The sequence below is a fragment of the Cupressus sempervirens genome, chromosome 4 (genome assembly GCF_028749045.1).
Source record: "Cupressus sempervirens isolate cs-2001-9-10 chromosome 4, ASM2874904v1, whole genome shotgun sequence".
In the NCBI taxonomy this organism is placed as follows: Eukaryota; Viridiplantae; Streptophyta; class Pinopsida; order Cupressales; family Cupressaceae; genus Cupressus; species Cupressus sempervirens.
In genome coordinates, this window is record NC_143121.1 from 173,201,417 (window position 1) to 173,228,040 (window position 26,624).

General features: G+C 34.1%; 1 protein-coding gene across 2 annotated transcripts in view; it reads left to right on the forward strand.

Moving 5' to 3' along the window:
* LOC149560533 (Alkaline-phosphatase-like family protein) overlaps window positions 1–26,624 on the forward strand; it is a 194,224-nt gene that overhangs the window by 71,958 nt on the left and 95,642 nt on the right. For both annotated transcript variants that reach the window (XM_089824719.1, XM_089824720.1), the window contains exons 8-9: window positions 25,235–25,360; window positions 25,459–25,548. In XM_089824719.1, coding sequence (XP_089680845.1) covers window positions 25,235–25,360; window positions 25,459–25,548 — 216 coding nt within the window. The remainder of the gene's footprint in view (window positions 1–25,234; window positions 25,361–25,458; window positions 25,549–26,624) is intronic.

Genomic DNA, 26,624 nt, shown 5'->3' on the forward strand with positions numbered 1-26,624 from the left:
AGAGTTCCTTTTCTAGATGTTCAAGCTATTATCTAACTGTTTTAATTTTTAAAAAACCTTTCTTTTTTGATTAATTATTTCCAAATTGCCTTTGATTCTTTCAAATTCTTGATTAGTAGCTATAAATTTTCTCCCACTAGCCCTATGATAATTGTGCGTGTCAAATGTTCCAATGACTATAAGTCGCATTTAGCTAAATATATAGATTTTACGTATGTATATTCTTGGGCCAACCTTTGTATCCTTGTAGAAATAGAAATCTAAAGGTAATGTGGATTTATACTTAATCTCTGACTACTACAAATTTAATTTCGCTAATAGAGTAGTTTTCCCTAATCCCTTTATACTAGTATGGCTATTCGATTCTTGTTTACATTATTATTCCTTATATATTAAAATATTTTCACTGTCAGCATCCTTATGTCCTAGCTGATTTGCTTTTTTGTTACTTTCCCAGAAGATATGAAGAATCTGACTATCATCAAAGCGGTCCAAAATATTTAGTACTTCTAGTTTAGAGTTTAAAACCCAATTAGGCGTCTTCCTTTTCCTAATGACATTTAGTTTTGAAACACCTAGATTTAGGCAAATTTGGAGACCTTCTTGCAGAGCTTCTTGTTTAGTAAGGTTGTTAGTGGTTGATCCTATGGATATAGCCCTTTTGGCGATCCACCTGCCAGAATCATTATTAATTATACATCCTATTCTAGTAGTACCAGGATTGCCTCTTGAGGCTTCATTAAAATTTAATTTGGTCCACCCAGTCGGTGGTGGGATCCATCTACATTTGTCCCTCGCCTCTTTATTCTTTTTTTTATAAATAAGCGGAGGATTAATTAGGTTTTTCCAATTCCTTTTCATTAATCCATCCCATAATGAAAATGATCCTTCCTCTTTCTGGGTTTTCCTCAGGTGAGCATTTAAAGTATCAACTATACATGCCTTGATTTTTTTAATAATCTCATCTTCCGTCATGTCCTTGTCACGAAATATTCTTTTGTTCCTTTCTTTCCATATTTCCCATGTAAGGATAGATGGACACATATTCCATAATTTTCTATATATACAATTACTATTATCTGTTGGCTAGCCCTTAAGAAAATCATCTAGGGATCCTGGCATAGGGGCGGTCCAACCCAGCATTTGTTTGAGCTAATCCCAATAATATTGAGTATATGGACATCTATATAAGATATGATCAGTATTTTCACTGTCATGCTTACATAGCACACATCTTGATGGTCCTTCAATACTCATCTTACTAAGTCTATCAATAGTTAGGATCCTATTCTGAGATGCCATCCAGAAAAAGAATCGTGCCTTTGGCAGACAGGATGAATCCCAACATAGTTTAAGTGGGATGTTCACTTCTTCCCATCTTTGGGAGTGCGTGATAACTCTATATCCATTTTTAACACTATACCTACCATCTTTTGATACTGCCCAAATGAGTTTGTCATTTCTTTCTAATTGCTTTATTTTCCTTTTTTGAATTTTTTTTTCGTATGCCTTTTTTATTGCTGGTTCCACGTCTATATTCTCCACAGATTTCCATTCCCATTTTATAATTCCACTAATAACGTTTTTAGTTTTATAATTGTTGACCTTAATTCCCCAGAGTTAAACTAATTTCTCTTTGATGCTAGCTGGGATCCCCATGCTATCTATTGAGGGGTAACCATCTCATGAATCCTCCTAGAAGAGAGCTTCATGACCATTTCCAACATCCCATGTGAGATATTTACTAATAAGGGCTCTGCTTCTTGCTGTAAAATTCCAACTTTCGGATCCTTTAGGGAGGGTCCTCATTCTAAACACGAAATAGGGAATAGGGATCATTTGCATTAAGGTATTTTTTGTACACAATTTTAGCCCATTTATGATCCCTTTCTACAAAGAAACGCCAAGCAAGTTTAGCCCCTAATGCTTCATTTTGCCAGCTTAAGTTTTTGATACCTAAGCCTCTTGATACTTTTGGCTTACATAAATCTTCCCATTTAATAAGCACCAGTTTTTTCTGTTCGTCAGTGTCATTCCAAAGAAAACTTCTGAGTTTTGCCTCAAGCTTCGTATTGATATTTTTTTATAATGGTAAGTAGGAAAGGGGATATGTTGGGAGGGCGGATAAAACTGCTTTGATCTTAGTAATTTTACCCGCTTTAGTGAGCCATTTATCTTTCCATCCTCCTATCCTTTTATCCATTCTATCAAGAATATTATGCCATCCTTTGTTAGTTTTATTGCCTTTTCCTATCTCTATTTCTAAGTATTTACATGATAATCTACCTCTTTTATACCCCATAATGTTGCAAATCTGTTTTTCCATTTCACGGTTGGTGTTAATGAAAAATATTTCTGATTTTTCCGCTTTTACTTTTTGACTAGAAGCTTCCATATATTGTTGAATAATCATCTTAATGTTTTAAGGCCTCATTTATTGTGCTTTCTCCTGGTAAAATGGTATCATCTGCATATTGATGATGGGTTATATTAGCAACATTCTTGGTAATAGTAATTCCCTTGATTTTGCCATCATAGTACGCTTTTGTAATAGATCTACCAAAGGCTTCTGCCATGATAATGTATAGGAAAGGGGATAGTGGATCTCCTTGTCTTAAACCTCTAGATGTGTCAAAAAAGCGTTCAGGGGTCCCATTAATGAGAATTGATGTTTTAGATGAAGATATGCATTGACAAATAAGATTTATCCATTGATGAGAGAATTCGAAAGCTTCTAAGGTTTTACATAAAAATCTCTAGTCAACCATATCATATGCTTTTTGAATATCCAGTTTCATGAACATGCTTGGCTTTTTATTTTTATTGGCTGAGTGTAATGTTTCTTGAATAATGAGTATCCTTTCTAGTATTGATCTTCCTGGTACAAAACCTGTTTGTTCTTTTGATATAAGCTTAGGAAGAAATGCTTTCATTCAATTAGCTAAAATCTTGGATAGGATTTTATAGATGTTGCAAAGAGCTATAGGTCTAAAATCTCTTGGGTTTTCGGGATCAACTTTTTTGGGTATCAACGTAAGAAAGGTATAATTAATTTTGTATAATAATGATCCACCATTTCTTGATGCCTCAATGGCTTTCCAAAGATCACTTCCGATAATTTCTTAACACTTTTGATAGAAGAAGGCTTGGAAACTATCTCGTCCTGGAGAGCTATTTGGATTCATGTTGAATAACATTGATCTGACTTCTTCCAAAGATATGGGTGAGTTTAATGCTTTATTATCTTCTATAGAGATCACTTTTGGTGTAGTTTCCAACATTTTCGCTTAAGCTATCATGTTCAAACTTGTAAAATTATTTAATAAATTCTTAAAATGATCTACTAAGATCTTTGTTATACTATTAGGATTGTCAGTGATAGTGCCTGAAGCATTTTTAATTTTACTAATTTTGCTTTTAACTCTGTTGATTAGCCTGCTATTATAATTTTTTTTTGTGTTACGATCTCCCTCTTCTTTCTAGCCATTTCTCTTTTGATTTTTGCCTCCAAAAGACTTCTTCCTTGCTAAAATGTTTTCCTGTTTAGCAAGGAGTTCTTTTTCTAAAAAGAAATTTTCAGTGTTCATACCTTCTATAATTACTTATGTGTTTAATTTCTTTAAACTTTCTTCTATGTGTAGTTTTTCTTTAAATATATTGTTGAAATGTTCTTTGTTCCACTTCAGTATATTTTCTTTAAGCATTTTCATCTTAGATACAAATATATACATTTTGGAACCTTCAAATTTGTCTTGATTCCGACCATTCTCTAATGAGATCAATAATTTTTTTGTCAAAACCGCATTTTTTCGCATTTAAAAGGGTTTCTGGCAGGTTTATGGGGTTTAATAAATTAAATCCTAACCGGATAGTGATCCGATCCTGCTATGGAAAGGATTGAGCTTGAATATCAAAATCTATTCCTCTTAGTTCTCCTTTGAGGAAGAACCTGTCCAATTTCTCAACAATATATGAGAAATCTTTCCTTCTATTATTCCAAGTGTTCTTACCATTACTAATAGGGATATCAACTAGGTTATTAAGTTCTATCCATTTTATAAATTCCAAAGCTGCTTGGGGAGTTTGGTGGATACCTCCAAATTTTCATCTATATTCGTGATAGTATTGAAATCTCCACCTATTAGAATAAGTTCATTGCTATGAGTTTTTATAGATAGACTTATTTCTTTCCATAATAGTTTTTAATCTCTGTTATGGATCGGGCCATAGATGTTTATTAGAATTAACTGTAAGTTACTCTTTATGCTTTCAATTTTTCTACTCATCAATGAATTGTTTGAAGTTATAATATTTATATTTACTTTCCTAGGATTCCAAATCATTCCTAATCCCCTTGATGCTCCTCTAGATTCATGTAAGTTGATGTTCCAACTACCTAATTTCTTTCCTAGCTTAATTCCTTCTTCCTTATTTAGTTTTGTTTCTTGTAACATTATAATTTTAGAATCAAATTGTTTTAAATTATGTTTTAGTAAATGTTTCTTGCTAGGTGCATTTAAGCCCCTACCATTCCAGGTAGTGATCTTCATGCTGCTATGGGAAGGTTCTTCCCCTTCCCAAATTTAAGTAATTGACTTATCTTTTGCTGTTCTTTTGCCTGCCCATCTGCTTCTCTTAGTTCTTTTAGGGACTTCTTTTCTTTCTTAGCTTTCCAACTGCCATATTTAGGGGTGCTTATCCCTTCTTGATTCATCAGAATACCTAAATGTTCTATGTTCTCCTGTGCATTTGCTACACTTGCTGATTGCTTACCTTCTTTCATATCTATCTCTTCGTTTTTTAATTCTATCATTATCTGATCAGCAAGATTTATCTAATCATCTGTACTCATATTAACTGCTAAATCTGGTGTATTCCCTTTTCTGCCCACATTTGTAACATTTCCTTGTCACGAGCGTATTCTATCTTCGATTGACTATTCCACTTTACTATTCTTATTTTCATCATCAATGATTAACAAATCTCTTCTTAAATCTTCAAAAGTATATTTTTCTCCTCCTAATTTCAAAACTTGCCGAATTAGTTCCTCTATTTGTACATCATTGCTTTTATCAATATTATCGTGGTTAAAAACTTGTATCAATTCATCTGTTAATCGTTCCAAGTTTTCTTTCTGAGATTCATCTGATATTGACATTTCCAGATAGTCATTCTCTGACAGCTCATTATTCAAAAAGTCATGAAAATCTTGTACTGGTATTCCTTTTATCTTACTTTGATCATTCTTTCTTACAATGTGCCCACTGAGATTATTATTTGGAGATTCTTGTGTTGTATTTGGTGTCTGCCAAAATTTGGTACACTTTTTGACTACCTCTTTGTTGGCTTCTATGATTTCCTTTATAGACTCTGCTTTCTGTGGCGATGGGGTCTCTAATACTTCTTTTGTGTGTTTAATCTTACTACTCTTAGGAGATGCAATAGAGAAGAGACCCACGTTTTCAATTTCTTCAATAGTGTCGGTAAAGTTATCCAAAATATTTTTTTTCTGGAACCTGGGTTCTTTCCCTGATGCTTTTTCTTTCCAACCCATTTCTTCTATAACCTTCGCTACCTGAACTTTTTTTTGTTTCTTTTTATTGCTTCTATATCTGTTTGCTGTCTTTTGCATCCTAATATAAGTTGTCTTAAGTTCTGTTTTTACTCCATCTCTTTTGTTGATACCTTTATTACTTTGATCTTAATAGGTTGGTTCATTTCCCTGCTGTGGATTAGTGCCTTTATTTTGTTTTATATTCAACAGATCAATCATTTCTTTATTGTTATTTGATATTGAAGTCTTTCCCTTTTCTATATTTTGTGCTTCATTTTCTTCAATTTCTTGTAGATTTTCTGTAGTTTCTTTCTGATCTTTGTCTATGATATTTGTGATTTTAGTTATGATTGTTGTTTTTACTTTACTTGTATTACCAACTTCCAACTCTGCAACTATTTTCCTTGCTGTAAAATGACTGCACTTCCCCTGAAATTCTTTTCTATTCCTTATTCACATCATAGGGAAAATGTGTTTAAGCTCAGAGGTTGGTTGCATAGATTTAAATGAGATCTTTCTTTCATTATTTAATCTGATTATTTCAGAGATATTGCCTTCAAATCTATGAAGATTTAAGTTATAGATAGATCTGTTGCTTATTACCTTAATAGGTTGGAATTCAGGAGTATTAATCTCGCAGTTAATCAAAAACTTAATGTTATTACAGTATTTGTATGAAGCGTTTATTCCTATCAGTTTCCCTATTGATGAACCTATATTCTTGATAATCTCTAACTGCAAAAGTTCTGGTGGGAGTGAATGAATTGAAACCCAAGTTGGAATGGAAACGTTTAACAATTCTTCCATAAAATCTAGTGTCCATTCCGAGAATCTAATGGCATAACTATTAAAATAGCAAATAGAGGTAAAGAGAAAATCTTTTTTGACATTTTCATCCCTACACTGAATGACTATAATTCTTTCAGAATGGTGAGATATACTTACCTGACTTTGACAGAAATCCTGGAGCCAATTAATTAGATTGATCATATCTTGTTTTGGCCCGTTCCATAGTGCGAAAACACCGAGATTCTTGCATTCATGCCACTGCTCTTCACTGTTTGGATTGCTGATGATCAGTATCTGTTCTTTAGCTTTAATATTGGATTGAGCAATCTTTTGAAGTTGACTGAGGTATTGGGAGGGAGAATTGGGCAAAATATTCCTGCGATGAGGGGGAATATATGTTTTTGGAAGGTTATGCGAGGGTTTGAAGTTTGAGGATTCGGGCTTACAAAGATGTGCTTCAAGGGTTTTGGGGGAATTTGCATAAGGTTTATTAGCGGTACTTGTCTGCTGGGAATACAGAGGCAATCTCTTGCAGGAAGTATATTTTGTACGATTAAAAAATCAAAATTGATTGTCAAGGCTATTAATAGAAAAAATGATATTAGATCAATAGCTTTCCTTATTCACAACTGGGGCATTTTGGTTCGAAAATCTCTGAACCGTGCTGATATATCCATTGGGATTGATCACTGACCAAACCCCTATCTTCTCTACGTATTTCTCTGGACAAGAACTATCCATGAGAAACTGGGCATTATTCGCCTTCAATATGTTTTATTATTCGTTTGTCCTAGCCTTTTTGTACAGCTGAGGCAAAATAATACCCAAATCTGTTATGATTTGTTTATTTCGAGCATTTTATTGCACAAAGTGCTTATGCTCTGTCAGCTGGGACGAATTGTCCTCACAATATTCGCTGTTTCGTAGTATAATTCAGGAACTGAAGATACAAAAGAAGTTCTAATGGTTTAATGCCTGTATGAGTGTTCTTCAATTATTAATTGTCAAATGTTCCCGCATTTCTTGGCAGATCGATAATTGCGAAATATTCTTGTGTATACGTCTGCAGAGAAACAGTCTCCCAGCATTTCAAACTTGTGGCCATTGTTCGGCTTTTCCAAAGCAGAAATCCAAAGCCTAAGTAATATTAATGATCCTTCTCCCAATCTGTCACTTTCATTTTCATTGTATGAATCTCAATCATTTACTGCTATTATTCGCTATTTGCTGCTCTTCATTGTTCGCTGGCCTAGAACAACTTCGAAAATTAGTTGTGTAGGATTTAACATCTATTCAATACAACCGTTGAGATTTGTAATTTTGATTGACCTTCAAGAATCTGAAGACGAGGCCGTCTAATTCTGTGTCTCTTTGCATAATCTCCATAATCTTTTAACTAATTTCAATATAGAAACATATTCGAATAACTATAAATAATAGTTTTGATTTGTCATTAATATTATAATAAGTATCTTGGTTGCCTGCACGCGACATTGACTTCAATCCTCCATTAATTAAATGAATGAGTCTTCATCTCTTACAGAAACCCTAAAATTATTATCGCTTTTTCTGGGATCAAAAGGTTTTGACTAAACTACTGCTTTATTATTTTATAGTATTTCTGTGCATGGACGGCAGAAATTCTCTTTGTCCAATCAATAAATTTTCTGCTCCTGCGATTATTATATTCACTGCCTTCGGTCAGAGGTTTAAATTTAATATGCACTATTAAAAGTAAAGATAGTATGAATTAATTTAATTCTAATCATATTATCTTCTACTATTGTATTTCTTAAGTTCAAGTTAATATGCAATATTAAAACTAAAGATAGTATAAATTTATATAATTCTAATCATATTATCTTGTACTTCTACTATTGTATAGTTTAAAATTAAGAATTAATTAGTCCTTTTTTGGGTTCTTGGTTGGTTGTATGCATGTATTAGTATTATTCATATTATTCAAATTATGCATGTATTCTTGCCATTTGTTGTTTTTCTTCCTTTCATTTCCTTCTTAAGTATTAGCCATTTATGTGTGTATATATATATATATATATATATATTTTTTTTTTTTTTTGTTTTTTTAAAATTGTATGTTTATTATGTTTTATTTTTTAAATTATTATCTTTTCTAATTATTTAGCCTTCTTTTCCTTCATTTTTCTTATTTCGGTTCCGGTACTTTTCTTATTTGTGATTTATTTGTTTCTCTATGGTATTAAACAGCATGAATGTAAAAGACGAATTTTATATAGGTATCATTATTAATTCATCCTTTCCAATTCATGTTTTTAATTTTCTCTGTCATTTGTTTTCTTCCTTTGCTTTAGTATATTTCTTTGGATGTTTAGTTTTTTTTGCCTTTAAATTGGTTATAAATGTTTGCTTGATATGTCTTGATGATCTCATAACAATGTGCTGTTAGCATCATTTGTTGATATACTTTTATTATTTGGATTATGTTCTAAACTTCGTTGACAAGAGAACAGTTTGGATTGTTGGCTAGTATCCTTTATTTATTTATTTTGCTTAAGCAAGGGACCATTATGGTTAGTAGCTCAGTTATTGAGTTTTGCTGGTAAAGCCTAGGCCCTGGCACTGATATGGCTTGGGTATGGATTGAGTTCTTCCTAGGTGCTTGGATTCTCACAAAAGAACCTGTAATGAACCTGGGCATCCTGGAAGTACCCAAGCAAGTATACTTAAATGTGTGCGTGCATATGAAATAAAATACACATTAGTTTTAAATTCTCACTATATCTCTGTATGAATATACTAGTTTATCTTTATATCAGGGCTTAAAATATTTAGAAGCAAAATATGAATTACCCAAGGCTGTGTATGATGCTTCTAATGAAGAAAATATGAATATTAAATGTCAATTGTAATTTGAATTTTCGTAGTATAATGACATTTTGAGACTTGAGTATTTCATTTTAAAGAAAATATGAATATTAAATGTCAATTGTAATTTGAATTTTTGTAGTATAATGACATTTTGAGACTTGAGTATTTCATTTTTGCAAATTATGAATGTGATATTCGAGGTATTTTATTTACAGTTTAACTGACATATATGGATTTACGAGTATGACTCTTATTTTTATATTTATAACTTTAATGTTATGCCTTTTATTTTTATACTTATAAGTATGGTGTTTGAGCGCGCACACACACACACAGATAAGACACACGTCTACACACACACACACACACACACCATAATGGGATGGCGGATTGGATGAAAACTTTAAAGTAATCTTTATCATAATTAATTACACAACCACACATGCTAGCGATATGTTGTCTCATACATTCCCAGAAGAGCCAGGTTTCCTTTAAGATTCTTAGGACCCTGCTCTAGATTAAATCCTTTACCTTCAGTATCGGGGCATTCATTAGATTCACAATCTTTTTGTTGCTATTAGCTAGACTTCCCTCATTACTGTTAAAGTCAGACTGAGCATGGACAACAATATGTCCTGTATTATTGGGGCTAAAACAAAGCCGGTTGGATCCACCAACAGTATTATTTAAACCCTTCACACTCTCAAGATTATCCATTCTAGATGCTAGTTGCTCAGGAATTGGTGTTGTGCCCCTACTGTCATGTAGGGCCTCCTCCAATTCCTAGAGACTAAGGTCCACTATCACATTATTACCTTTCCCCAGTTTAGAATCCTCATTATTTCAATTCATGCCTTCATCATTCTTTTCATTTGCTGCCTCTTTTAGTATATCATCTACCCACCATTTAACTGATTATCCAAATTTTTCAGCTTGTCTTGCATGGTCGTGGACGAGCATGCTGTCAGATCATCATTATTTGTTTGGTTCAATGTATGATTCTTCTTAACCTCTTGCTAGTTTCCTTTCTCAAAGTTGTCACAGCTTGATCAACCTTGTTAAGAACCTATTGTTTTCTGACAGGCTGCTTTTTGCATTTGTTGCTGAGATTTCCATACTTTCAACAGACCTGAGGGTAAACTTCTGAACTTTCATATTCAGCAGGTTGGTCCTATGAACTAAACATAGAATTGAGAGTGACATAAGTGGGTAGGATAGAGTCAACTGCCATATTGACACATATTCTAGCAAGTATAAGCCTAATTTTGTGCTGGGTAATCATATGATTCATATGCACTGCCAGAAGACTCTTAAAGGATTCAACAACCCCCCCAAAAATCACGTAAGTCCAATATTCCAAAGGAAGGCCGGTGAGGTGATTCTAAGTTTGAGCCACTGACCGTATATCCTTCATAGGGTCAAACTATGGTTTCCATTTACAGAGGCACAAGTTGTTCTGAAAGTTATCGCCATAGGGGCAGAGGCCACTAGTAAGGATTGTAATGAGATCTTCCTTATTCACATAGCTAAAAAGAAAAAGGACATTGGTCAATATTAGGCCGTAAAGCAAAAAACTTACCAACTAGAGACAGGCTTAGCTCAACAATAGCGCCATTCATTAGTTTATTAGGAACTTCGACTGTTTTGCATGGCTTCTCTGGTTCAACCAATGAGGTTCCTTTGTCTATTTTTGCAGATCTGTCACCCAACAGTTCATCAATAAAACTTGCAGCTCCTTCTTAAATGGACTCTAAATTGTAGGTACTCAAAATGAAACAATAAGACAAGAATGGAATGCCAAAATTTGTTTGTCTGATTAACATTTATCTAGGCAACAAAATTTATGAAAAAAGTATTTATTTTTCTTAACAAGATCCCTCTGACATAGTAATGGTCCCTTTCAACCCTTCAAACCCTGAAATTATGCAATACAATAATTTCAAAATCACATTAAATATTCTATTGATCATGATTTTTTGAAATGGAAGCCAAGTATGGATAAAAGAATTCTATTTTTGCGACACTCCACTAGATGCTTTTGAAACTCCTACCTACACCCCAAAAAACACAAATGATTTTTTTTTTTTTTGGGTGATGCAAGATTGCTTGTGTGCTTGGATGGTCCTACATCAATTGTTCTCTCCTCTCAACTATCTGGGCTGACCTTTTGGCTTTTGTTTCTTAGTGGGCGATTCCCTTTTAAATTCTTCATTGTTGTCTTTGCTGTCTTATTTCTAGTGACCATCTCTCTTTCTTCTATTGATTTGTAGTTTCTTCTCAAGTGTTTCTCATCTTTATTAGGCTATAAGAGTGTTAAGTTTTGTAAGTGCATCTTTGTTTGGTGTCACTTTCCTATTCCTCCCTTTGGTTTCTCTCCTTATATCATTGTAGTATTTGTTGTTTGTGCGGCTCTTGTTCCTTCTTTGCATGAAGACGTTGAAGGATATTTAAATGACGTGCAATGGGTCTTAACAATTTGTGTAAAAGTTGGTCAACTTTATTATTGATGATTAAGTTGCTTTAGATAGCATCCCAAAGGACTCTCTCCTAAGGGCTCCCTCCGAACATGTTCTTGTGTGAGCTTGTCTTCGTTATCTTCCTTGGCTTGGACAAGTTCATCCATGGGCTGCCCCATCCTATCACCTTGTTTTCCATTCTTTTTATTTCTCCAGGATTTGTAGATGCAACAACGTCAAATGATTACTGCCTAATGCTACTTCGATGACTAATTCAAAGGAAATAGCAATTACATAAATACATGTCTATCCATCCATCCATTCATGAGATGTTACAATATAATTTAGGAACTCCACAATTGTGTATTAGAGCATTTAATTTGTTATTTAGTGGTCATTTAGTTGTATTTAATCTAGTTTACATGTATTAGATGATTTCTATTTCAATGGTATCAAAGCACAAATAAATTCTCTTCTTTTTACAAAATTTGTAGGCAATCCTATTTTGTTTTTTAATTTTGTTTTTAAGTTCTTTCTTAAAAAAGTTTTTTAATCAAAAAAATCGAAAGTATTTCTGTTGTATATTACAGAGGGACTTTACACTAAGCAAGCTGTATTTCAGTTTTGAGGTTTTTTAGCATGGGATCTCTGTGATTTTTGCGTCTTCTTTTGATGCCATTTCCATCTTCTCACACAGATTTTGAGCTTTGAAGTTTTCTTGGGCAATGACTCTGCAACTGTCCAAAGTTTTTTTGTTTATGTCACGAGTTTTGCACCATTTCTGTTCACTGTTTTTTTGTATGAGCTTGGAAACCAACCATTTCCATGATTTTTTTGTGGTTTAGTACAATGATTTTAGAGCTTCTCAACATTTCACTCATTGAGAGAGTTTGTTCATTGGATTATCTGAGATTCAGTTGTAGAATCATGGTGTGTGTAGAGCTTGCTAGGCAGGAAAGCAATACTAAACTCTTTTCTCACTCTTATTTGTCAATGATTGCAGTAGGAAAATGTGGGTGTTTTAAATTAAAGCAAAATTAGAGGTGTATAGTATATTTCAGAAGTTTAAGGCCTTAGTTGAAAAAGAGGCAGCATGTTAGATCATCTCTCTTAGGTCAGATAATGGGGGATTTTTGTTCTACTGATTTCTCCAACTCACGTGCTACACACAACATTGAACACTAGCTTACCACACCCTAGAATCCTCAACAAAATAGTTTTGTTGAGTGGAAGAACAACACAATAACTGAAGTGGCCTGTTTGATATTGGAGCGTAGACATTCTTAAGAAATTATTGGCTGTATTCTGTTGTTTACCTTGGAAATGGTCACCAACATAGGCCATTAAGAAGATGACCCTAGAGGACGGTTGGTCAGGGAGGAATCCCAAAATCAACCATTTGAAGGTTTCTGGCTCTACAACTAATGTTTGGATTCTAGATGCCAAGAGAACAAAATTCAATTCCAATAGCTAGAAGTTAATGTTTTCGATCTACAATAACAACCATAAGGCTTATCAACTGGTAGATGTGGACACTAGATGACTCATTTTAGTCGAAATGTCATATTTGATGAAGAGGTGGGTCTTTTCAGCCCACTTCTCTTGTATCAGTCTTTGAAAGCTAAGGGCTTTGGTGTTCAACTTCCCTTACTTGCATCTAAAGAGGGGGATTTTGATGATTTTGAACTAGAGGTTATTGAATCTCCTTGACCCGATCTTGTTCCAAGAGATTTTCCTCAGGATAACCTGATCATCATGTAGATGACTTTATTGCAGGCAGCACCAATCATGATGATCATCTTGATATGGAAGTAGATGGTTCTACTCTTAGGGCTAAGCGGTGGGAAAAGCTTATTGGCGATGTTTGTGAGGATGAGTTGTCCACATGCAAGAGTAAGAACATAGTCAATTTTTTTTCTTATGGCCAATCTTTAGAGGTTCTATGAACCCGAGACTTATTTAGAGGCAAAAGGGCTACAAAACCAAGGCTATTCAGGTTTTCTACCAAGGAAGAAACACATTGGCTGCAAATGGTTCTATAAAGTGATGTATAAGGCTTATGCAACTCTTGGTAAGTACAAAGCTCAATTGTGGCTAAAGGGTTCTTGTAGAAAAAGGGCATTAACTCCCACAATCAAAATGAGCACCATCTGGTCCTTCCTAGTCGTTGCAATGCAATTTGGTTGTAAGGTCCATCAAATGTATTTCAAGATTGCCTTCCTCAATGGTGAGTTAGAAGAAGTCTACATTACATAGCCTCGAGGTTTCAAGGTTGCTGATAAAGAACACCACCTATGCAAACTGGTAATAACACTTTGTGACCTCAAATAGGGGTCCTCACGCATGGTATATCAAATTTGATAATTACTTAGTTGAGCAAGGGTTTCAAAAGTGTCCTTCCTGTTCTAATTTGTATGTAAAGAATACTGGTATTGAGATTCATCTTCTTGTCATCTATGTTGATGACCTGATCCTTATTTGTTAATGTTTAGCGTCAGAAGAAGCAAAACATGAATCTCATGTTACCACTGTTTGCTATGCACCACAGAGATATAAGCATCAGAATTATGTTACCACTGTTTGCTATGCATCACAGAGATATAAGCATCAGAATTATGTGACCACTATTTGCTATGCACCACAGAGATATAAGCATACGTACATATATACATATTGATATATGCATACATGTACGTATACTTACACCTCTGTCATGCATCAGAATTATTGACAGTGAAGAGAGCATATTAGTGACCAACTTTACAATGGTCGGGCTTCATATTATCAGTGACTTTAATATCTTGCTTGTATCGGGTTTCATACCCTCGTGCTTTGCTTCTATCAAATGTTGATCATTATCGGGCCCTTGATTTATTATTGGGCGGTGGCTTATAATTTGGTTTGGCAGTTATCTTAACTTACATGTCTCCGAAGAGGCATGTCCCTACGTGGCTCTTGGGCCACGTAGAGACACGACTCTTCGGAGTCATGTCTTTACACTGCCTGTATATACTTACAAACTGCCGCAGGGAAAAGCATCAATATAAGGCATCCGAGTACCTGCAGAGAAATATCAGTATTGTTTAATATTACTGTTATCATCTTCATCTCTTTTGTTATACAACGATCCAGTGCATTAACTATTGCTAAAGGAGGAAGACAATCAAATATTTTGCTGCAAGTCACAGTTAGAGATAAGTACTTATATTCTGCATAACTCAAAGTAGAACTTATCTGCAAGCATTCTTTTGTAATTGTTTATCTATCAGAGATCCACTATATTTAACATGTTATCAGAGCTGTACTGATAAGAAAACTCTTACAAAATACTCATTCTAAACTGATTCAAAAGTTAAAAGAAGGAATGGTTTTTAAAACAAAGTATTAAAATGGTGAATCACGTAAGAACAAAAGATAGGCTAGATGGAGCATCAAACTTCTCATCTTGGAAAACTAGATTATTAATAGTACCAAGAGAGATGGAATTAGAAAATTACATTGAATCAAATTTACCCATGCCTGAAAATGAATCCGAGAAAGTAACATGGAAAAGGCATAATAATAAAGCAATGAAAATCATCATAGTTTCAGTAAAGGATCAAATACTTCCATCTATAGCTAATCTTAAAACTGCATATGAAATGTTCGCCTCCATTCAAAATACATTTGAAATTAATAATACAAGTAGATTGTTGACTCTAAAACAAGATCTACTCTACATAAAGATGAAAAATGGAGAATCCATAACCGCTTACTTCCTAAGAATCACTGAATTAAAAGATCAACTTGCAACTATGCAAAGCCAAGTCGATGATAAGGAACTAAGCATGATTGCTCTTAGAGGTCTTCCTCTATCATGGGAAACCTTCATACAAGGATTAAATTCTCGCCCTGAACTTCGAAAATTTGATCAACTAAAGAATGAATGCACTTAAGAGGAGTCTAGAATAGCTTCCAGAGGTCTAAGTTCAAATCAAGAAGGTGACATCCAAGCATTATATACCAAATCAAATAAGAAAAGAAAGTTTGAGAATAACAAGAAGGATTTCAACAAAAATCACAAATCTCACAAACAACGTGACTGGTCCAAAGTAAGATGCTTTAAATGTGATAAACTTTGTCACTTCTATTATGTATGTCCAGAAAAGCAAAAAATCCAAGCAGCTTTAGCAGAAGTTAAAGAATAAAACAATGAGAAAATGCATAAAGAAAATTATGCATTTCTAGTAGCTCTCTCAAGCGAATTAAGCACTAATCACAACACTTGGATCATAGATAGTGGAGCTTCTTGTCATATCACCGGATTTAAGGATAAGTTTGAAGCCTTCTCAAAACATGAATCAAAAGAAGTAACTATTGGAGATAATTCCTCTCACCCTATTAAAGGAATTGGTATTTGTTCTATTCAGTAGAATTCTGGAATCACACTTCAACTCAAGAATGTCCTATATGTACCAGGGATTAAAATAAATCTTGTCTCCATCTCCGGACTTGCTGATCAAGGGTACAAAATTGCATTTCAAGAAGATAGAGTTCTATCTTGGACTAAGAACTCATCTATTAAGAAAGCCATCTCCATTGGAGTTAGGGATGGAAGTCTTTATAAGCTTTGTAATAATCAAAATCCAAAGTTAAACTTAACCCTTATTAATGATAAGTCAAATTCCACTGAAATTTGGCATAGAAGAGTAGGTCATCTTAACTTTCGAGCCTTATCATCTATAAGTAAAATTGTAAAAGGCCCACCAAATCTAAAAGCAGATCATTCAAGTATTTCTAAAGGGTGTGCTTTAGGTAAAATTACTAAACATTCCTTTCCCAAAAGTGATCATAAATCTAAATTCATTCTTGAATTGATTCATGTAGATCTATGTGGTCCTATGTCAGTCCCTTCTCTTAATGGATGTCTTTTCTATATAATATTCATTGATGATTACTCTAGGAGAACCTGGATTTATTTTTTGAAACAAAAAGAGTCATCTGAGGTCTTATCCAAGTTTAAAGAGTTTAAAGCCTTAGTTGAAAATCAATCAAGTCAAAAGATCAAAACCCTAAGGTCTGACAATTGGGGTGAGTTCACATTTGATATCTTTAAAAACTTCTGTATTTCTGTTGGGATTAAGAGGGAGTTTACTGTACCTTATAATCCTCAACAAAATGGAATAGCTGAAAGGAAAAATAGATCTATTGTTGAATCAGCCAGAGCCATGTTACATGATCAAAATCTTCATTACTCTTTTTGGGCTGAAGCATCTAATACTGCTGTCTACATTCAAAATCATTGCCCTCAATCCATATTAGAAAATACCACTCTAGAAGAAGTATTTATAGGTGTTAAACCAGATTTAAGCCACCTGAGAATATTTAGATGTCCAGTCTATATTCACATACCAAAATAAAAAAGAACCAAATTGGAGCCTTTCGGGAAAAAGGGAATATTCATTGGATATAGTGAAACTACAAAAGGGTACAGGATCGACATTACTAGGCAAAGGACAATTGAAATTAGCAGAGATGTAATATTTGAAGAAGATACAACCTTTAAAATTTCTAGTAATAGTGATGAATCCATTTTAGAAGAAGATCAACCTACAAAAATTGAGAGGGAGGATAATTTTGACATCTCTTCCATGTCTAATCATACAAAACCTGAAAACATCAACCATATCAATAAGAAGAGACCCCTTTGGGCTAGAAAAATGTTAGCAGAAAATCAAGTTGAACTAGATGAAGTAATTCAGGAAAGCAAAAGGACTAGAAATCAATCTTGCTATGTTGCATTACTATCTAAACTCATAAATTCCGAACCTACTAATGTTGAAGAAGCACTTTCACATCAATCTTGGAAGGAAGCTATGATTGAGGAATATAACTCTATATTGAAAAATGATATATGGGACATTGTACCAAGACCTAAGAACAAATTATTTGTTTCTTCCAAATGGTTGTTCAATATTAAACATGCTACAGATGGTAGTATCGAAAAATACAAGGCAAGATCTGTAGCCCGAGGTTTCTCTTAGAAAGAAGGTATTGATTATGAAGAAACCTTTGCCCTTATTGCCAGGTACACTTCAGTTGGAACAATCCTAGCTATTGCAGCATCCAAAGGATGGAAAGTACATCAGGTTGATGTCAAAACAACATTTCTCAATGGTAAGATTGAAGAAGTTTACATTGAACAATCAGAAGGGTTCAATACCTATGACTGCAAGACTCATGTTTGTAAATTAAAGAAAGCACTTTATGGTCTTAAACAGGCTCTCAGAGCGTAGTATGAAAGAATAGATAATCATCTACTGAAATTGGGATATGCCAAAAATGAAGTTGACCCAAATCTATACTTCAAAACTAAAGGTGATGATATGGTTATCCTTGTTTTATATGTTGATGATTTGCTAATTACAAGTGATGAACATCTCATAGACAAATGTATGCAAGATCTCAGTGCAAAATTTGAAATGAAGGACCTAGGATTACTTCACTACTTTTTAGGATCAAAAATCTTGTAACAAGACAACTGTATTATACTAAATCAGGGAAAATATACAATTGATATATTAACCAAGTTTGGAATGATGGAATGTAAACCGGCTGCTACCCCTATGGAAATAAATCTACACAAACTAAAAGATGATATGAACAAATCTGAGGCTGTAGATCCTACTTACTACAGACAAATTATTGGATCTTTGATGTATTTGGTTAATACTCGTCCAGACATATGCTATGCAACTCACACCTTGAGTCAGTTTATGTGTGCTCCTAAGAAGATACATTTGCATGCAACTAAATACATATTGAGGTATCTGAAGGGTACTATTGGAATGGGAACCAAATATGACAAAGTCAACCTTGAACTAATTGGATATTCAGATTCTGATTGGGTTGGAAGTTCCTTTGAGCGAAAGAGCACTTCAGGATATTGTTTCAGTCTTGGATTTGGTGTGATTTCCTGGTCTGGTCGGAAACAAACTTCAGTAGCATTAAGTTCTACCGAAGTCGAGTACATTGCATCTTCCTTGGGTGCCAGAGAAGCAGTATGGCTACGAAAGTTTCTTTCAGATCTCTTCAAAAGACCTTTGAAGCCCACAGTGATTTATTGAGATAATCAAAGTTGTATTAAGCTTTCTTCTAATCCTATGTTTCACAATCACTCCAAACATATTGAAATTCCATTTCATTACATCAGAGATATAATGATCAAACGACTGATATCCTTACCAAGCCTTTTGCTAAAGTGAAACTGAAATACTTCAGAGAAAAACTTGGTATGATTAATTGTAATGACAAGTTTTTGAAATAAAGGGTTTATTTCATTTGAGATTATGTCTTCATTGATTACTTAATATTATTTGATATGTAATGAAAGGTGACAATCTTTCATGGACATATTCATTTGTAGAAAATTATTTATAAGGTGACGATCTTGTAAATAATAAATCTATTTTTTGGGCTTCTCGAGACATTGCTTAAGTGCAAGTAGAGATTATTTCTGGGCTTCTCTAGACATTGCTCAAGTGCAAGTAGAGATTATATGAGCTATCTCTAGACATTGCTTAAGTGCAAGTAGAGATTATATGTGTTATCTCTAGATTGCTTAAGTGCAAGTAGAGACTATGTGTGCTATCTCTAGACATTGCTTAAGTGCAAGTAGAGATTTTATATGCTATCTGTAGACATTGCTTAAGTGCAAGTAGAGATCGTTTACTATTCATATTGTGTTGCTTATATGATGATTTTGATTTAATTAATGTTTTACTTCTCCCTAGCTAAAGAGGGAGTGTTAATGTTTAGCGTCAGAAGAAGCAAAACATGAATCTCTTATGTTACCACTGTTTGCTATGCATTACAAAGATGTAAGCATCAGAATTATGTTACCACTGTTTGCTATGCATCATAGAGATATAAGCATCAGAATTATGTTACCACTATTTGCTATGCACAACAGAGATATAAGCATACGTACATATATACGTATTGATATATGCATACATATAGGTATACTTACACCTCTGTCATGCATCAGAATTATTGACAGTGAAGAGAGCATATTATTGACCAACTTTACAATGGTCGGGCTTCATATTATCAGTGACTTTAATATCTTGCTTGTATCGGGTTTCATACCCTCGTGCTTTGCTTCTATCAAATGTTGATCATTATCGGGCCCTTGATTTATTATCGGGCGATGGCTTATGATTTAGTTTGGCAGTTATCTTAACTTACATGCCTCCAAAGAGGCATGTCCCTACGTGGTTCTTGGGCCACGTAGAGACATGACTCTTCGGAGTCATGTCTTTATATTGCCTATATATACTTACAAACTGCCGTAGGGAAAATCATCTATATAAGGCATCTGAGTACTTGTAGAGAAATGTCAGTATTGTTAAATATTACTGTTATCATCTTCATCTCTTTTGTTATACAACGATCCAATGCATTAACTATTGCTAAAGGAGGAAGACAATCAAATATTTTGCTGCAAGTTGCAGTTAGAGATAAGTACTTATATTCTGCATAACTCAAATTAGAACTTATCTTCAAACATTCTTTTGTAATTGTTTATCTATTAGAGATCCACTATATTTAACATTATTGGCAGTGCAACCCATTTGATTGAGCAGATCAAACATAATTTGTGCCGGTCGTTTGATATGACTGATTTGGGACTTTCTCCATTATTCTCTCAGTGTAAAGGTTTGGTAGGCAAGTGGTGGTATCTTTGTTTCATAGTCAAAGTATAATAGGAATTTTCTAGATATGTTCAAGATGAATCATTGCAAATCTTCATCTACACCTATGGAGAAAGGAATGAAACTATCATCCAAATTAATTTGACCTGTGGTGAATGAATCCACATTTAGGCAAATATTTTGTAGGCTTGTCTATTTAGTTGGTAGACATGATCTTAGTTATGCTGTGAGCTACATATCTCATTTCATGGTGGCCTCTAAAGCAAAATATTGAGTTTTAATGAAGTGTAAGTTGAGATATGTGAAAGGGACACTTGGCTTTGGCATTTTGTATTGCAAAGGCAAATATCTCTGGCCGATTGGTTTTACAAACGTAAATTGGGTAGGTTTAGTTGATGATAGGAAGTCTACTTCTGTTTATGGCTTTATTCTTGACGTGGGTGTAGACACATGGACTGATAGTGAGTAGGAGATGGTTGCTCTTTCCTTGACAAAGGTAGAATATTGGGGAACTATCAAAGCAACATGTGAGGCAGCTTGGCTTCAAAGGTTGCTTTCTAACATGCAAATGTCTGAAGAAGGTCCTTTACCCTTGAAGTGTGTAAATTAAGGGGTGTTGAGATTTTCCACGAATCCAATCTTCAATGAGCGCACCAATTGATTTGAGCTTCATGGGCATTTCATTGACGACTTGTAGAAGATGGATCAGTATAGTATCGCTATGTTCGAATTGAGGATTAGACTACAAACATCCTGGCCAAGTTTCTAGGCCCAAAGAAGTTTGTCAGATCTAGGGGTAATTGTAATTTCCCCTATTTGGCTTGTTCGAAATATCGGGACAATGTTCTCGAAAGTCCAATTGCAAGCTAGATAAAATAGCATTCAATGATTGTCCATACAGTGTTGTTTTCAAGTATGTTGATGGGTGTCTTAAAATGGTACTGAACCATTGTTGGTGGATTTGAAAAGAATACTATCTTTATTTAGGATATACTGCTAATTGATTGTGTAATGATTATCTTCTTCTCATTTCATACTTATCTCTCCTTATATTTGTCTAAATCCGCCTATTCTCTTTCACTCTGATTTGAGATTGAGTTACTTTTAATATCCTTCAAAGGGCACGTCTCATGCCTTTTGTTGAACATTTCTCTTCCCCAATCAGCATCAATTCATGTCTATTTGTGATTGCTAGCTTAATATTAATGACACCTTTTGAAAAATTGATTTGTCCTAATTGTTCCTTAATATTTTACATTGAGTTGTGCTCTTTTCTAAACATAATTGGTATTACTTTGATGATGGTTTGTATTTATGGAGATACCTTCAGTGCGAGTCTTAGATTGATGCATAATATTCCACATTCAATCATAAATCTGTTTCTCCCCCTTTAGCATTTCCAATTTGGCATGAATATATGGCAACCTATTGGAGTCACCACTACTGTTACACCAAAAGCTTGAGCTGTCAGTGAATGTTATAACAACCAGAGACAAGGATCCATAGGAGGTGGTTAAGCACATGTCAGAAACCCATCAGGTCTAATCCTAACGGTACCTTCACCTAGAGGGGATAGAGGCACCAACCTCCCAACAAGGCCCCCCCAACATGACCGAGGTAGTGAACCCGTAACCTGAGGCTCTGATACCACTTGTTGGAATCACCATTGTCAATACACCAAAAGCTTGAGTTGTTAATAAATGTTAAAACAACCAAAGACAATGATCCATGGTAGGCGGTTAAGCACATGTCACAAATCCATCTATCTATGCTGAATAGTACCTTCACCTAGAGGGGACAGAGGCACTAACCTCCCAACACAACCAATCTCCATTCATGCCTTCTAATTCTTAATTGCACTACGATGGTCATAATTATAGTTGATGTTCTTTCATCATTGTCGTGTTTGATGTACTACCAATATACTTTGATCAGATCGTATATGTTCGTGGCAACTAGGTAGGATGACTACTTTCCGAGATTGGTTCTTAAATTATTCTTTTATTGTATGCTCACTGATTAGGATTTAAAGTTGTCATATTCAAGCCTGATGCTTTTATGTTCGATTGCTGGTTGTATAAGCTATCCATTGCTGATTGTATATCCCATGCTGATTGTATAAAAGGAATATTTGATTCCATGTTGCTCCCTCTATAATTTTTTCCTTATACCTTTGTTTTTCAAAAGTAATGCCTTTTGGATTATATTATGTTACTTTATTAATATTATATATTAGTAATATATAATATTATATTAGTAATATATTATTATTTAATTTAATTTATTATATTCATATATGAATAACGTATTATATTATTATACTAATAAATCATATCTAATATTAGATTATAATTTTGGCTTATTACTTATTTATTTCTTATTTTTTAATTTAATTATTATTTATTATTTTAATAATTGATTAAATTATTAGAACCAACCCTTGGAGTGAGCAGTCCAAAGGAGGCATTAGTGTCTAACAAGGACGAAAATTATCTCTTGAAGTAACCAATTCACAAGGGTCAGGAGCGTCCAACCATGACCAGCACCATCTTTTGGAGTAACCAATCCACAATAATGAAGAATGTTAAACTAGGACAAGATCCATCTCTTGGTGTTACAAATCCACAAGAGGTAGTTGTGTCCAACTAGGACAAGATCCATCTCTTGGAGTAACCGATCCTTGACAAATAGTGCCATTGTATGATGTAACCCATGCCCATTCCATTGTAGGCTTTTTTCTAGTGCCTTTGTATGATGTAGCATTGTCCATTCCATCATCAGCCTTATCTAGTGCCTTTGTATGATGTAGCTCGTGCCCATTCCACTGCAGGACTCTTGCCTTTGCATGATTTAGCATGGCCCATTTGTATGATGTAACCACACCCATTCCCTCATAGGCCTTATTCCTTGCCTTGTATGATGTAGCTTGGTACATAACACCACATGACTTATCTTGTGAGCTATTAATAGAATGTAGCTGATATTATAATAACACATAGCATATTTGTAATTTGATCATGATTGAAGTTAGCAAATTTTCCTAGAATGTCCAATTCAATCTTTTTCATATGTTAGCCTATAAAGGTCTGACGTCCATGTTTCTTGTTATGCCTTCCGTCGATTATTGTATCATATACCCTTAGACTATTACCAAACTGATTTTTGTGTCATGTGCGATGCTTTCTTTTTCCTGAATATCTTTTCCCTTTTCCCCCTTCCTAGGAAACTACTTGTGCATTGGAAAGATTGCATCAACTAGTTCCCCTCAAGGTGATAGGAATATGCTTTTATACCACTATAATGCCCCTTGTCTGGTTAGTTTGGAATAACAGGACAATGTTCTCAAAAGTTTAATGATTGTCTATTCATGTGTTATTTTTTGCATATGCTAATGAGTGTCTTAAAAATGGTGATGAACCATTGTCGGTGAATCTGGACAAAATGCTATCACAATTTCAGATAAATGCTAATTTCTTGTGTTATGATTATCTTCTTCTGATATCATACTTATCTCTCTCATTTTATTTGTCTAAATCTGCATATTCTCTTTCCCTCTGATTTGAGATTGTAATTGGCAATACGTACAAGTCCATTTTAATTATTCAAACAAGGAATTACCATTACATTGTGGTCCTGGATCATGTTTCCAACAATAATATATTTAAGACAGCTGATAGTTGTTGAGAACTATAAATCATTGGAAATTGTCAACTGCTTTACTTAACCGATTAGCCATAATCTACTTACATAATTCACTGACTCAAACCTGTTGCTAAGCTTCAATATCAGTGACCACTTTTTAGGGGTAGATTTGTTCTAAATTTTCATTGAAAACATGGTGTGAAATTGTAGATTTGAATGGGAAGTTAGATTTTGTGTCCTAATCTTGTAGGGGAGATGAAGTATTCATACTAGCTAATTGATTTAGGATTTCTCCCTAAAACCAACAATTGTATTGCAGATGCTGGCACCCAGAAACAAACTTGTATATATAGCAGCCTGAGAGGAGGTTCTAGGACACAGAAATGTTGCCTAGAAACAAAATTTAAATTTACACTTTCTTTAAGTTCAAATTTATATTGTTTTTTATATATGAATAAAAAAAAAAAAAATAAAATGTTTAAACACCAACTAATACATATAAGAGGATGACTGGCCTCCAAGATGAACCGAGGGATGGAAAGGCAGCTCACCTTCAATGCTCTTGCAGTATAAGGGCGACCATCCTTGACAACGTTTGCAAATGTTTCAACAAAATTTTAATGAGGTCATTTTGGGAAACCCCACTGCTATGGATTAATATTAATACCTTAATTTTTGATATGAAAATGTTTATATGATTTCATGATGTATGTTTAGTCAAGAATAGATGCTATATTGGTGATTAATATTGTGTGCAGGACCTAAACCAGGATTTATCTTGTTAATGGACATCTCGGTAAATTTATATTATTAAGTGTATTACATTTCATATATTTTAGTTGGAATTGCATTTTTAGGTTAAAATTTAGGGATATTACATTTTGGTTGCTGTGGTTGGATGGAAAGAAATGTAGAAGCTTCAAAACTCTTGATCATTCTTTATATGACTTTGTTAGTGGTCTTTCTCTTGTTTGACTGCAAGATGATAAAAGGTATCTTTAATGTATCTTTAAATAATCAGTGCTTCCTTTGCTTAATGGTCTAAAATTCTTTGTAAGTTTGAGAGGTCATATCTGAAGTCGATTATTTTATTTGGAGCATTTCTGTCTTGTTTAATACCAGGATGCCAATTTTGTATTTTAGCTCTCTTTCTCATGCACACCAACCCCCCCACACAAACACACCTACAAAATGCAGAATTTTATTTCTTTCCTTTCTTACTGCGAAATTATGCTCCATCTTTGCAGAAAGTTGTATCAATTCTGAAGGATCATTCAGAACCTGGGGGTTTGCATGAAAATACAATGCTCATTGTGATGGGAGACCATGGCCAGACACTGAATGGAGATCATGGAGGAGGAACATATGAAGAGGTTATACTTTGGCCTGGACCAGTTTTTTTTACTGCTTGTTTTTCCTTTACAGAAAGATTACTTATAAAATTTAATTGTTTGTAATTATTGCGCCACAGGTAGAAACATCAATATTTGCAATGAGCATGTCCACTCATGCAAGATTGATTCTGTCAAATTTGGACACTTCATATTGCAGAATAGCTTTTGTAAGTTTTTGTTATCCCTCCAAAGAAACATGCTCCTAAAGGCTGATATGCTTGCTTGGTGCCTATACTATATCATACTCAACTGTAAAGTCACTTGTTGTCAACAACTTATGTAAATCTTATGTTGATGGATGGTAGGAAGAAATTGCTAAGAAGTTAATTTTCTGTTTAGAGAAGTAGCAGAAACATTTTCAACCTGACACTGCCTGCAGTAATGAGCACTTAAATGCATATGGTAAACTGCATTGTCAAGTTGTACAATATAAATCAACTTAAGCAACTGATGAACCCGGTAAACTGCAAACCTTATTTCTTGTAATGACCAGGGGTATATGCTTGTAATTGACTGGTCTGAGATGATAAGTTTAAATATTACAGGAGTTGTTTGTAATTGTCAACTATAACAGTTGTATTCCTTGTTTATGTGAGGATAAGCAAACTGACTGCTTCTGTACTGTCTGTACTCTCATTTGTATTGGATATGGGTCTGGGGTAGGTAGGTCTGGGCGTGGCTGTACAAAAAATTAAAAATATATGAAAAGGAGCCATAATTTACACAAAATATACAAAAATCAAATACAGAACATGGTAATTGATAATTCAACAAAATTTTAAAGATAAATCAAAATGACTCAAAAATGTTCAAAACAAAGCATTACTCACTTTTCAAACTTGTATCTGGACAGGTTAACTCAATACAAATGATCATATTGTTCATTGATTAAATGGTTTAGGTTGTTTGCTGTGTCAAAAAATATATGAAATACTCTCTTGCAGGAGACAATTCTCTGTCTCCCTGGAACATGACTCATAGACCAAGGCACATCTCTGGTACTAAAGACCTTGCTTGAGATGTCTCTTGACTACAGGAAACTTTTAACTGTGGTCCCCCAAAGACACACCATCTCCCACACAAATATAACAAAAAGACCTTAAACTTAAAAGATGAACATATTGATAAGGTGGAAAATAAAGATGTCGTGGAAGGAAAAAAGAAGAGCTGACACAGGTCAGGAGTCAACATGAGCGGACAAGACCACAAGTATTTGCTATTTGGCTATTTGCAATCTGATGCA